General features: G+C 40.6%; 2 protein-coding genes across 3 annotated transcripts; one reads left to right on the top strand and one right to left on the bottom strand.

Moving 5' to 3' along the window:
- Positions 1 to 4,384: 4,384 nt before the first annotated feature.
- LOC141011567 (uncharacterized) lies at positions 4,385 to 6,166 on the bottom strand. 2 transcript variants are annotated; one of them, XM_073484743.1, is made up of 4 exons: positions 6,081 to 6,166; positions 5,923 to 5,973; positions 5,624 to 5,774; positions 4,385 to 5,404 (listed from the first exon to the last, which is right to left on the bottom strand). In XM_073484743.1, exons 2-4 carry the CDS (start codon positions 5,960 to 5,962, stop codon positions 4,828 to 4,830), a joined length of 768 nt encoding a protein of 255 aa, XP_073340844.1. In that variant the 5' UTR covers positions 5,963 to 5,973; positions 6,081 to 6,166; the 3' UTR covers positions 4,385 to 4,827. The 2 variants fall into 2 exon arrangements, with proteins under 2 accessions (XP_073340844.1, XP_073340843.1); XM_073484742.1 differs by lacking the exon at positions 6,081 to 6,166 and having other exon boundaries at positions 4,623 to 5,404; positions 5,923 to 6,055.
- A 3,108-nt stretch (positions 6,167 to 9,274) lies between these two features.
- LOC141011566 (uncharacterized) lies at positions 9,275 to 10,723 on the top strand. The gene is made up of 4 exons (XM_073484740.1): positions 9,275 to 9,323; positions 9,421 to 9,472; positions 9,619 to 9,769; positions 9,882 to 10,723. Exons 2-4 carry the CDS (start codon positions 9,433 to 9,435, stop codon positions 10,456 to 10,458), a joined length of 768 nt encoding a protein of 255 aa, XP_073340841.1. The 5' UTR covers positions 9,275 to 9,323; positions 9,421 to 9,432; the 3' UTR covers positions 10,459 to 10,723.
- Positions 10,724 to 13,438: the final 2,715 nt, after the last annotated feature.

Genomic DNA, 13,438 nt, shown 5'->3' with positions numbered 1-13,438 from the left:
GGTCGGATAATTAGTGTGAGGACATGATAACAACAGTGTGTGATAACCCAAAGGTGTCAGCTATGTGACAAGTCAAATAGTTCTGCTATCTTGCAGTGAATTAAAATGTTCTTTTCTGAGCGTAATCAATTGACAGTGAAGTGACGCAGATAACCAGAATCAGAATCAGAATTCCTTTATTAGTCCTGCAAACGGGCAAATGTGTGCGTCACAGCAGCCAAAGGACAGTTCAATATAACAATAAACAATAACAATAGTAAAAAATTAACAATATAATAAAAAGGTAAGAAATAGAAATAGAATCGTACATACATAATACGTACATAATACGTATAACTTGGTGCCTTTAGTTGTCACTTTTCTGTTGGAAACGAAAGACCTTTGACCTCGGTATTCCACGACAGGCGTTTGTGTCACTGCAGCGGGTGTGTCGCACACATTACTGTGTGTTCAGGTAGATAACAGGTCCAGTCCAGTCAAACCCGCAAACAAATCTCGGTCAGTGATGTGATCACATAATCGTCACACGATTATTTATTTTGTTTTAACGAAGGATTTTCTTTTTCCGTCTTATTTAAGATTGTAGGAAGATATTTAAACTGTGAAACATTCATCTACGACTCAGATGTATTTCCAGTCTGGAGATAACAGATATAATCTAGATATTTTATAAATGTAAAAAGATAACTTTAGTAAAAGTCAAAGTCACCCATATGAATAATACTTGATTAAAGGCCTTTGAATATCTGATATTAAATGTACTTTAGCAACAAAAGTAATTTTCTTGCCATAAATACTTAAATACTTAAAAGTAAATCAGTCGGTCGGCTGATTATCTGATCCAACATTCAGCATTCTTCTGATTATTGGAAGAGTAAAAAAAAAAAAAATATGTAATATAAATTATATTATATCTGCAAAGTAACTAGTAACTAAAGTAATCAAATGGACGCAGTAAAGTAAAAAGTTTATTTAGATGTAGTGGAGTGGAAGTCTGAAGTAGCAGGAAAAGGAGATACTCAAGTAAAGTACAAGCACCTCGAAATTGTACTTAAGTACAGCGCCTCTTTTACTTGGTTACACTTCATTCCATCACTGCATAGTTCCCTCTGAAATGTAGTTGAGTAGAGGTGTTTTGTAATCTGCAAAATTACTAGTAACTAAAGTTATCAAATAAACATTAAAAAAGTACAATATTTGCCTCCGTTGGAAGTATAAAGTAGAAGAAAATGTACCTCAAAATTGTACTTCAGCACAGTACCTGAGTAAATGTACTTTACATTCCATCACAGCATATTTCCATCCGAAATGTAGTTGAGTAGAGGTCTAAAGTAGAATAAACATGTGTTTGTGTCGTGCAGAGGTGATGGACTGCAGTGACCCAGCTACACACAACAGTTTAACAGAGGTCACAGGCCAGAATACACAAACCCACAATGACGTGCCCTCCTTTGCTGAATAAAGGGACAGACTGGGGAAGCGAAACAGAGAAGAACCGTGAGGTTATACAGTAAAATATCTGACACAGCCATCTTAACTGCTTCTCCTTTTGCTCCACAGCAACAGAGGCAATGTCCAACGTCTATCAGGCGAGGGTGCGTGAGAGGGCATCTTTAGGTGCTGTGAACGGCAGTAACCCCGGCCTGATGATGTTGTTCTCTGGTTAGAAGTTGTTTTTTTGGTTAAGTCTGGATGATCTCACTCCTCCGAACAGGGAAACATCTGTTAGGACGAGTCAGCAAGGTTATTAGAGTTAACGGCTGTGGGTTGAAAGTTGTTGAACTGGGTGCTCAAGTTCAGAATTGGGTGTTTTTCTTGCAGCACATCCCCCAATCATCTGTTTCTGAGTCAGAGTGGTATCAGCTGATGGGGCCGTGTGCCAACGGAGCCAAATGTCTGCTGAGTTTATAGCCCCGTAATGAAGGGGTCACACGTTTAATGCACTCAGCAGTTAATGCGTGTCTATCAACAAAAGTAACCTTGAGTCAGACAGTCTGGCTGCTGTCATTCGCTCTAATGATGTTCAGGGTGAGCCAGTAAGCTAACGGTCTAGTTACCCTTTTAGGTTCAAGGACAACAGCCTTGTGTAAGGAGGTGGTTGGAAAAATGTCATTTCATATTCACGGATCTTTTATTCAATAGAGGATTATTTTAAATCAGTGTAAACGGCGTCGCCACAAGCCACAAGGCTGCCAAGCAGGTGACTGCAGTTCAACTATGTGGAGAGATTTCCTGCTGTTTTTGTGGCGACCAAAACAGGCAGGCTATTTTAAGCCATATCATGATGTTTTATAACCCTAACCAAGTGGTTTTTGTGCCTAAATGTAAGCAGACCATAAGCACAGGGCTGTGACGAGCAAAACATAGAAAGAAAAGTGAAAGTTTTACAAGACACTGCTCTTTCGCTTCCAGAATGCCAGGATGTTTCTAAAAATCACACACTGCCACAACACTTGGAGTGTTTGGTGTAAAAAAAGTAAAAAAATAAATAGCAAAACTGGCGTAATGGCGAGTCTTTCTCTGCGTTCATGTCTGGAAAAATTCACGTGAATGCCCCCTCAAGTCGGGACAACAACTCGGACAGTCGGACAAAATTATGGTACACGAGTTGCCGACATGTAATGCTGGAACATGGCGGACGAAATTCACCATTGGGGCGATGCGTAAACATATCCCTCTGTGAAATAATAGCTGGATGTTTTTACACTTCCTCTTTTACAGATTCAGTTATAACATGTAAATAAAGTTCTGTTTTAGCTTTGGACAGAGGCAGGCTAGCTGTTTCCCCATGTTTCCAGTCTTCATATTCATTGAGCAGAGGAAAGGAGAGTGGTATATTCATCTTTCAGAGCAAGAAGGTCAATAAGCACATTTCCCCAAATGCTGAGCAATTCCTTTAATGTATTTCCATTAATATATTTTCAGACAGCTGAAAAACATGAGGCGAAAGTAGACTGCAGTCTGCAACAACAATTACGCGGTTTAATAAATCATCGATCTTCCCAAGATCTTTAGAGAATTATGTGAATTTGGAGAATGACAAGGATTAAACAGTAGATTGTTTTGTTATAGTCACAGACGTGAGTTTCTTACTTTCAGTCAACCAAAATCAACCAAAATGAACTGACACATAATGACAAGTAATGTATTTCAGTGTGGCTCATAGTGGGTTTTCATTTCTTTTTCATTTTTCTGCCCATTATCTCCTGTCTGGTTGTATTATGCCTAAAAATTAGATTTTTTTTTTTTTTTGCTTTTCAGGATCTATGAAGTAAGTCTGATTTTTCAAACTTTTCATACTTGTCACTGTATATTTGTCATCTGTTTACTTAGATGATTATGTAATAAATTGGTTCACAATCACTAAATCCTATTTTTAAACAGCTACAGGTACAAAATCAGAAAGTCAAAATAACTGAAAACCAGATAGGAAAAGTAAGAGAAAGGGGGAAAAGTTGGGTCCTTTATCCAGTAAAACCCAACAAACAGATTCATTATATAACATTATATACATCACAAAAAACAACAGGACAGGATAAGAAATCAGAACTGTGTGTGTGTTTGTGTGCTCGGAGGGTTAACGGTGAGCGTCGTCTGTGACGGCTGGGGGCAGAACAGAAGGAATGTTGTTTGCCACTGGGTAAGGCAGCGTGGGAGCGATCTGGCAGCGGGGATGGAGGCACAAAAAGAAAACTGAAAAAACAAGGTGGAAGCAGGATGAATTTCCAGACTTGCAAGGACAAACCTGAACATGTCCCGTTCAAGACCCACAACTAATGGGGCGTGGCAGGGGGGGCGAGATTTTGCAACCAGGCGCTGAACAAACAAGAACGGTGTTATTCCCAACTGATTTTTGTGTGGCGTTAGTATGGATAGTTTATTGCTTTCTTACAACTGTAAACGTTTAAAATCCATGCATTTAAATTGGCTGGTCACTCTGTCGCCCACATCTGCACGAGTATGTAAGATGAAGTGACTCTGTATGTTCACCAGATGGCACTAGTTCTTTTGAATCCGGTCCGGTTTTTATGTTTTCATGTGTGGGACATTTGTGAAGTAGTTCAAAAGAAAAAAATGTCAAAAAATGTATTCTTGTTTACATTTAATAATGTAAGTGTGAGTAACCACATTGGAGACACTGTTTACTACCACAGTTGGGAAGTGATGTTTTTCAATCTATTTTAAAGGGACAGTATGCCGTTTCAGAGAAGGTATTACCTCAACCTCAATATTAATGAGGTAATAATTCAAACTCAAATGTGTATTTTTTCCATAAGTGAATAAACAAGCTGTTCTCAGAGGAAAATAAGGTCTCCAGAACACTGCTTGAAGCTAGAAAGGTGGCAGGGTCCGCTAAATATAAACAAAGTGAAACAGCATGAAATTGTGTTGTCCTCAAAGGTCAGTGTGTTTATTCAGTTCATTCAGTCATGAAAACAAAGAGAGTTTGTGTATTTCATGTCATTGAAGATTTTTCCCTTCTGATTAAAATTACTTCTCCAAAACTACAGAGTGCACCTTTAAGTTGCAGGAAAACCCCAAACATTTTGCATCCTTAAACAATACCAACAGGCATTTAAAACTTCATCAGGACTTTGTAAAAATCTTAAGACACTCGTAGGTTTTAATTTTGCATTTGCTTTATTTCCATAATATAGGAAGAGAACACAGTGTGAGGTCACAGACCAACACTCAATATCTATTTGAATCTATTTTTTAATACTTTAAATATATCTGAAGAACCTTTGAGCTTGTTGACAACATGTTTCTGGGATCAGAGGATGAGTTCTTTGGATGCAGTTTCTTTCTGTTTAAGTGGAGGTTGACTTAGTTGGTTTTGACGTAGGACTCGTAGAGGGAGGTGAGACGAGCCTGGAGGTCCTGGGCGTAGGGGTCCAGCTTCTCTCTCAGATCATCAACGTAGGGGGTAGCCATGTCTCTCACCTGCTGGGCTCTCTGAGTCAGCTCAGTCTGGACCTTCTCAGCTATGGGGGCCACGCGTTCCTGGAAGGTCTGCAGGTGCTGGTCCACCTTCTGCTTCATGTCTTCGGTGTAGGGCCCCATTTGGTTCTGCAGCTCCTGCACACTCTGCTCCAGGCTGGCCTTCAGCTCATCGGTCTTCTGTGTCAGGGCGGTCCTCAGGCCCTCGGAGTCCAGGGATTCTGCGTAGGTGGTCAGCTCCTGCTTGAGCTGATCCACTCGCTGCTGGATGCGGGCCTTAATTTCCTCAGCCTGGGGCTCCAGTCTGTCCCTGACAGTGCTCAGCTCCTGGGTCAAACGCTCTCTCAGCACGTCAGCCTCTGTGGTGACTTTGGTGATCAGGTCCTGGGCTGCAGGGGGAAGCTGCTCCTGGAGGGAGACGGCGTACGTGCTGGCCATGTCGGCACTCTCTGTCAGACGGGCGCTGGACAAGAGAGAGAACAAAAGTTTAAGTTTTGTTCATATTTAAGTTAGGAGAAATTGCTTGTCAGTTTTTACATTATTAGCATGTCACCAAGGGTATTGCAATTATTTTGACAGATATTGCAATGGTGATATGATTCACGATTAGTGGAGATTGACCATTTTTGTGTTTGAATTTTCAAATTTTGCACTTTCATCACAATGGTCCTGTCTGGCCTACCTCACATCCTGTCCAAACTGAGTCTTCCTGATCACCTGGAGGGTTTCATCAGCTGTCTGGGTGGCCTTGGCAACATAGTCCCAGAAAGCATCGGTCACCACTTCCAGCTGTGTCTTTGGTGCATCGGCATAGAAGAGGTTGGCGTGACAGCCTGTTGGATGGACACAGGAACAGTTAAAACAGGTCTTTACATTTTTCATCCATATAGAGATCCTCATGCATATTTAGCCCTGCAGCTCTTTATCTTGATCTTGTCATGCTCCAAAAAGAGTAAAGATATTTCTTCTCCTCATACTCACCAGTGAAAACGGCGAGGACGAGCACAACAAGGACCTTCATGGCTCTCAGACCTGAGAACAAGATGATACAAAGCTGGTTAGCACGGCATGTTCAAGAACAAGTATTTCTGAAATGAAAAGCTCAACTGCTCAGCTGAGTCAGTCCTCCATCATCTTACCTGATTCTCTCTGAGTGTCTCTGCAGCTCCAGTTAGCAGTGCTTGTGTTCAGCCTGCGATGTCCTGCAGTTTATATAGCGAGCCAGACTGTAATGATCCCAAAGTCCAGTTGATCGTGCCTTGCTGTCACCTTGCCTTACCCTGCTATCCTTACTGACATCTTGTGTCAGAGAAACCATGCAGGTCACATGCACAAGCCCATACTGTCAGCCAAATCCACACATACACTGAGTACATATTCTGCTGTGATCATCCGCCAAAGATCCAATTTTAATTCAAAATCATATTGCTGCATTCTTTTATGGCCTTTCTTGATATAATCGCCTGATGTAATCATTTAAATATATGACTCAAAAGTGTCAGTGTTACAAAATACATACATTCCACCTTAAATGAACCTTGTCCTCATCAGCCCTTCTTTAATCACTTAGCTGTTAGCTCTCCTTAGCTGCAGATAACCTTCTGCCAAGGCAGACACAACCTCCACGTCATTTCTTTGATGTCCGGCTTCAATTAGATTTACAGTGGGTGTTTTATTGTCGCTATTAGCTCAACATTTCTCCTGCGTCACCGTTAGTCACGGCTCTGGTTTCTGTGTCATTGCCAGTGTCTGGCCAAGGGTTAGCAGACTCAAACACCGTCAGCTCCTGAAGGACAAAGTAGCTGCTGTTTCACACCACAGGTGCCAAAGTCCACTTCTCTGACACCACATTTGAAGAGGAGCAGTTGACCAGTGACCCCTTTTGTCTGTTAGACAAGGAAAGATCTGGATCTTGAAACTGGAATATTTAATTAAAAACATTTCCATCCTTTTGCCTTTAATACATGTGTGCTGAAGAAGAACTTGATGTGTGCTTCTATAGATAATTAAAAAGTGGTTTGGTAAATGTGCAAACTTACTAGTATTCCTCACAGTGATGAATAGTATAGGTTTGAAGGTTAAAGCAGCCTTCAAGAGACCAATATTGTATTTAATGACAGCATATAACTACGGAAGCCCTAAAGGGCCATGCATTCATACATTTTATTTCCTCCGTGTTCCCGTGATAACGAGTTAATTTCATTTGTTTTCTTTTAATTATATTGTTATCTCGGAAAACAAAGTTTCGTTATCTCGAGATCTCAAGAAAATTATCCCATTATCTCGGGAAAACGGCAGTTGTTATTTCGAGATAATAACTCGAGATCTCGAGAAAACACATGAAATTAACTCGTTATCACGGGAAAACAGAGGAAATAGATTGTATGAATGCATGGCCCTTTAGGGCTTCCGTATATAACACTTAAAAGCATTAAAAACTAGAATGGCACTCAGTAGAGAGCATACCTCTGCAAAAACAGTCCCTTTTTGTATTCACTCATACCAGCCACCTAAATACACTCATGCATTATTTCCTAGGAAATGACCGAAAATGCCTGAATACATCAATTCATCTGGATTCACACCGAAGCTAATTGGGTTCCTCCAATTTTCTCCTGTTTTATTTCTTTACCATCTGTGAAAACACATGGAAATTTTTTTTTTTTTCAATGTGTGAAATCGAGTGAAAAAAAATGTTTATGTGTTTATGTGTGTGAAAACAGTGTTTTTTCTTTTTTAGGAGGAAAAAAATCACTCTATTTACACATGGAAAAAAAGTTTTTTTTGTCTCCTGAATTTTTTTTAATTTTTTTTTCACAGGTTGAAAAAAACTTTACAGAAGAGTATTCGGGCCAGCGATGAGGAAAAAAAATGAGAGGAGGAATTTTTTTTTTTCATTATGCACTTTAAAAAAAAAGGCTAAATGTTGAGAATAAAGTTGAAATACAATTTTGTGAATAAAGTCAAAATGTCGAGAATAAAGTAAACTCTTCTGGTCCCTCAAATCCGGTTAGGGGAGCGACCTGGGAGCGACTGACAGCTATGCGAGCTGCCCGAGCATCCGGTCTCTGCCATTACTACATCTTTTCAATTTCAGCTTGCACGAATGCGGCCACCTCTTCCATGCTTGTGTGGTTTTTCCTTCTGAACAGACAAAGTTTTCAGCACAATCTCTTCAAAGTCCTAATACTGACAACTACACTGTGTTTATGAGCTAAAAGGGAAAATAATTTCTTTGTTACTAAAGCCGATTCTGAAGTACAGTTTCACCAGTTCATCTACACAAGGCATTTTGTTGAGGCAGTCATATGTGGGTGATGTAGTCTCAAAAGGTCGACTTTAATCTTGAAATGTCAACTTTATTCTCGACATTTCAACTTTTTTCTTGCAGTGAATAATGAAAATAAAAAAACTTCCTCCTGACATTTTTTTAATACTCTTCTGTAGAACTTAGAGAGATCGTCCGAGCAAAACTTTTTTTTCCATCAGTTCTCAACTCATAAACACGAAAGAGAAAACAGTTTGGATCAGACTTGAAAAATGGATCACCAGAAAAAAAAAAAAAATCTTCACTTGCCCCTCAGGGCCTCTGTACAAGACTCTTAGACTTAGACTTAGACTACAATAAAAGTCAAATTAAAGACCCAAACAGTTTCTTTTTCAATGTCTGGATGTCCAGGTTGTGAACAGTATATCCAGTACATCAAGTCTGAGTATTTCTACTTATTTTTCTGCTTCTTGCACTTGTTGAGATTAAATTGAACATTTTTGAACAGATTTAAATTTAAATGTGTCACAGAAAGACTACTTCACCAGCCAGCTGGAAAAATGTACTTTGCTGTATTTTTGAAAGAAAGTTTGGCAAAGGTCGCTCCATTACTGCTTGGTGACAAAAGTTGACATTATGTGATGATTTTGAGCTATAAAAAAAAAACTTGCTAGTGCTTGGTGCTGTTTGATTCACGTTGATGGCCTCGATACAAAGTCCAAAAGTGTAAGCAAGGTTATCTGGAGTTATCTGCAGGCTGTTAGCACTGGACAACGTGGACAGTTAATTACCCTAAATGCTTTCTAGCAAGGGGTCAGAGGAGAACCAACGAAATATTTCTCAGGTTTTTACAGTTAATACATTCCTAAAAGCCATAAAACCTCCGCATACTGTGAAGATGTGTGTCTGTGTGTCGGCATTGTTGCCTCGGCGGTCATGTGATAGTAGCCGAAACAGGAAGAGGGCCATTATGACAACATGGCAGAGACTCCTGGACTTTGCGCTCTTGACTACAACTGTCAACTGGCTTCAGTGTATATATATGCATGGACACACCAGCCTGACACACTCACAAACACGCCTTAACGCTCAGAGATACACAAGCCAAAAGCAGGTGAGCATTACAAAACAAAACTTTGAGAGGCAAATATAAATGTTTTGATACTTTCGAATGCAGATTGAAAACTAACTAGATCATAATTGTTTTTCAGCAAAACGCAGCCATGAAGGTGTTCGTTGTACTTGCCCTTGCAGTGCTGTCTGGTGAGTTGCAAGCTTTGGTTTTTAACTTTAGCTGGGTTTTTTTTTTTATAGTTGTTAGTCGAGCTTCAGCAGTTAATGAAATCAGAATGAGCCTGATGGCTGAAAATCTGCACTGTTCTCAACCTGTTCTCGTTACCATCCAACAGGCTGTCATGCCAACCTCTTCTATGCTGATGCACCCAAGCCGCAGCTGGAGGTGCTGACTGATGCTTTCTGGGACTACATCGGCAAGGCCACCCAGACTGCTGATGACACCCTCGACCTGATCAGGAAATCACAGTTCGGACAGGAAGTCAAGTAAGTTGTGTGACACACAGGACCATGTTGACTTGGACAATTAGTGACATTAAGATTTCTTATGGTATGACACCAATCGCTGATGGTCTAACATACTTGGTTTGTCCTCTAGCGCCCGTCTGACAGAGAGTGCCGACATGGCCAGCCAGTACGCAGTCACCCTCCAGGAGCAGCTTCCCCCTGCAGCCCAGGACCTGATCACCAAAGTCACCACAGAGGCTGACGTGCTGAGAGAGCGTGTGACCCAGGAGCTGAGCACAGTCAGGGAGACGATTGAGCCCTACACCGACAACATGAAGGCCCAGATCCAGCAGCGAGTGGATCAGCTCAAGCAGGAGCTGGCCCCCTACGCAGACTCCCTGGACTCCGAGGCCCTGAGGACCACCCTGATGCAGAAGAGCGAGGAGCTGAAGGCCAGCCTGGAGCAGAGTGTGAAGGACCTGCAGTCTCAGATGGGACCCTACACCGAAGACCTGAAGCAGAAGGTGGACCAGCACCTGCAGAACTTCCAGGAACGCGTGGCCCCCATGACCAGCAAGGTCCAGGTTGAGCTGAGTCAGAGAGCAAATCTGGTGAAACAAATGGTGGCCCCCTACGCTGAGGACCTGAGGGAAAAGCTGGACCCCTACGCCCAGGACCTCCAGGCTCAGCTCATGTCCCTCTACCAATCCTTTGTCAGCGCCAACTAAGTCAACCTCCACCTGCTCCATCATTTATATGCCGGCCTTGTTTGGTCTACCTCTGTTCGAAGCATAAACGAAATAATTTAAATACCTGAATTGTACTGTAAACGTATACCCAAAAATAATATTTATTGCAAGGTGCACATTCTGCACCTCTGTGAACATGTATATACTTCATTTTTATTGTTCGTTGTGAAGCTGGAAGCTGTGACTTTGTTGTAATTTCTGTAAGTTATCGGAAAAAAAATAAACAGAAGAATCTGAAGAAATACATATTTGACCTGTCTTTGTATTGTCTGCAGAAAATCTACAAGAGATCTAATCACAGGGAATCATTTCAGACAGTTTATTAATAAGCCATCCTGAAAGTGCACATCACTGACTGATCTATGAGTACAACATTAAGAGGGACTACTATGGTCATAAGCCGCAGTGGGACATGCTGCTTTTTTCCCAGGAGGCAACTATTATTTTGCTTTCATCTCCCGTGTCCTAACATGTCCCTGCTCCTGTAACAGTTTCGTCTCGTTTTTTTTTTCAGCCAGACTATTGTTCCTATTCCTACACTTGTCAATGCCTGCCATGAAACCAAACCTTCCTGGTGTCAACACCAAAATCAAGGGATGGCTGTGAGAAACATTGGGTGACCAACATGACGTGAGGGGGGCCGAGACAAGTCAGTTATGGATTCACAGTCATAAAAAAAACAAGAATTGTGCAACCTCTTATTGTTGTAAGTATAGGACACAAAAACCCTTATCCTCCCCCTGTTGACACACTGCCAGCATCCAACGTGGAGGTTCAGAGTCCAATGACAATGACACACACACACACACACACAAACACACAATGCATGTTTGTTTCCTGGTTCCATGAAAACAGACCGCAAAACCTGCATGAAAGAAATATGTATGGATCATCGTTGAGATAACTCAAGTACAATCCAAACTTCACCCTTGTGAGTTTTTGGGGTTTTTTTGACTGATTCTTCTGACGGCTACAGGGAGTTTCCCAAATCATTATCAAATACATCAGTTATTCATCCACTTCTATGATAAGCCTTTCCCAAACTTAAGAATGATGCAGCCCAAAATGAAATTGGATAAATCTTATGGGGGATCCGCACTTTTAGCCACGACTCTGATCAACATACGAGACTTAGATGTAGAAATATTTCCCTCAAAAACAATTTTAGGTAAAAATAGTTCAGATAAATTAACAATAACATGTCAGTCAACTCCCTTGTTTGATCAGATCTGATTACTTTTTTTAAATGTAAATATTTAATCATAAATATTTTATGGTGATTTCAAACTTAATTTAAACAGTCAAGTGGAGTCTGATAACATAAACTAACGACCAGCTTCCAGCACAAATGGCTGGTAGTGGCTCCATTTTAAGTTTTACGGACAAATTGAGGCATGAAAGACACGTTTATGGTCAATTCAAGATAGAATGAACCATGAACTCAAAGATAGAAACTAGTAAATGACTTTTAATCATTCCTAATCTCAGATTTTAAATCTTGGCAAGCACAGAACTTTTTGCAGCGTCCTTGATGTGATGCAGCATTTAAAAGTACCTCATTCGGTCACAAACTACTGCAAAGCTCCGTGAGACTTCACAAATGCAAATCTGATATCACATTGTCATGCTCCAGCCTGTTTTAATACCTGATTAGCACTTGTGTGGGCAGCCAGAACAACTGTTCACACTGCATTATCAGTCAAAACAGCCAAAAGGCATCGTTAAGGCCTTTATCCCACCGGCCATTTTCTAATACTGCAGGCTAGACTTGATGTCTGCCCCATTCAGACTCTATGCCACAGAGCACTGAGAGGAGGGAGTTGTTGTTCGACACATGCACGTTTCTTTGAGCAAGACACATCTTGTCCTTACCACCGTGGTGACAAACAGATTCGGTGTTGTTTTGATGCAGATAAGAGGTTGTTACCAGACTATTGCTGCTGGTTTGATAAGCAGATCAGTGCCCGTAGAGATGAGATAGCCGTCTCACGTCAATGGGTAAATGCTCTCAGGCGATGTTGTTTGCTCCTCCTTGATGTCCCTTATTGGCTGGTCTGGTTTCAGAACAGGACTGTAATGAGGAGATGGGGGGAAAGATGATCCTACACCTTAAATATTACACAATAGAACAGCTCTTAAATAAATAAGTGACACTAGTGTTTTTGTTAAAACTGTCTTAGGAAGTTTCCACCTTTTGTTTAAGGGGGAAACTTTGAGATAATCAGTGGAAGACAAAAATTTCCACTGGTGCAACAAGGGGCACTGTGGGAGCCGCTCATTAGTTTATGTTAGTGGCAGTGTTATAAAAAAGATACGATGTAAAAATAGTCAGCCATATGAAAAGTACTATCTGATATTAAATGTACTAAAGTATCAAAAATAGTTTTCTGGCAATAAAAGTACTCAAATATTATAAATAAAAGTAAATTATACATATACTTACATGTAAGTGTATGCTGTAACCTATTGTTGGCTTGATCGTCGATTATCACATCCCATGTTCAGCACTTTTTTGATTATTAGTCAGTGTTTTCATCCCATTCCCAATAAATGAATTTGAAAATGAGCTACTTGTGTTGTGATGCAGCATGCAATCTAGAAAGTAACTAACGTGATGAAATGTAGTGAGTAAAAAGTACAATATTTGTTTCCAGAATGTTGTGGACTAGAAGTATGACAAAGGAGAAAATGGAGACAATCAATAAAGATACCTCGAGATAGTACTTAAGTACACTACGGTAGAGTAAAATCACTAAGAGTAAAATCAACATTACTGTTGACAGAGAGAGGCACTGAGACGTCACATCCTTTGAACTGTCACTGAAAACCTGACCAGAGTCCTTCACAAACAAATCCACAGTCCAGCAGCATTAAACAACTTAAATAAATCATCTACAGGCTTGTACATTCAACTGAGACAGACGGGGAAGGTCTCATTTTTCAGGTGACATTACAATCT

The sequence above is a fragment of the Pagrus major genome, chromosome 17, assembly GCF_040436345.1.
Source record: "Pagrus major chromosome 17, Pma_NU_1.0".
Classification (NCBI taxonomy): Eukaryota; Metazoa; Chordata; class Actinopteri; order Spariformes; family Sparidae; genus Pagrus; species Pagrus major.
This window is presented reverse-complemented; position numbering and strand designations above follow the sequence as displayed.

Bases quoted from the DNA above. Each gene is read 5' to 3' on its own strand.
- LOC141011567 (XM_073484743.1), bottom strand. From the start codon at position 5,962: ATGAAGGTCCTTGTTGTGCTCGTCCTCGCCGTTTTCACTG. The intron at 5,775-5,922 runs GTGAGTATGAGG...TCCATCCAACAG, and splicing joins CGTCCTCGCCGTTTTCACTG to GCTGTCACGCCAACCTCTTC. The intron at 5,405-5,623 runs GTAGGCCAGACA...TCTCTTGTCCAG, and splicing joins CAGTTTGGACAGGATGTGAG to CGCCCGTCTGACAGAGAGTG.
- LOC141011566 (XM_073484740.1), top strand. From the start codon at position 9,433: ATGAAGGTGTTCGTTGTACTTGCCCTTGCAGTGCTGTCTG. The intron at 9,473-9,618 runs GTGAGTTGCAAG...ACCATCCAACAG, and splicing joins TGCCCTTGCAGTGCTGTCTG to GCTGTCATGCCAACCTCTTC. The intron at 9,770-9,881 runs GTAAGTTGTGTG...TTTGTCCTCTAG, and splicing joins CAGTTCGGACAGGAAGTCAA to CGCCCGTCTGACAGAGAGTG.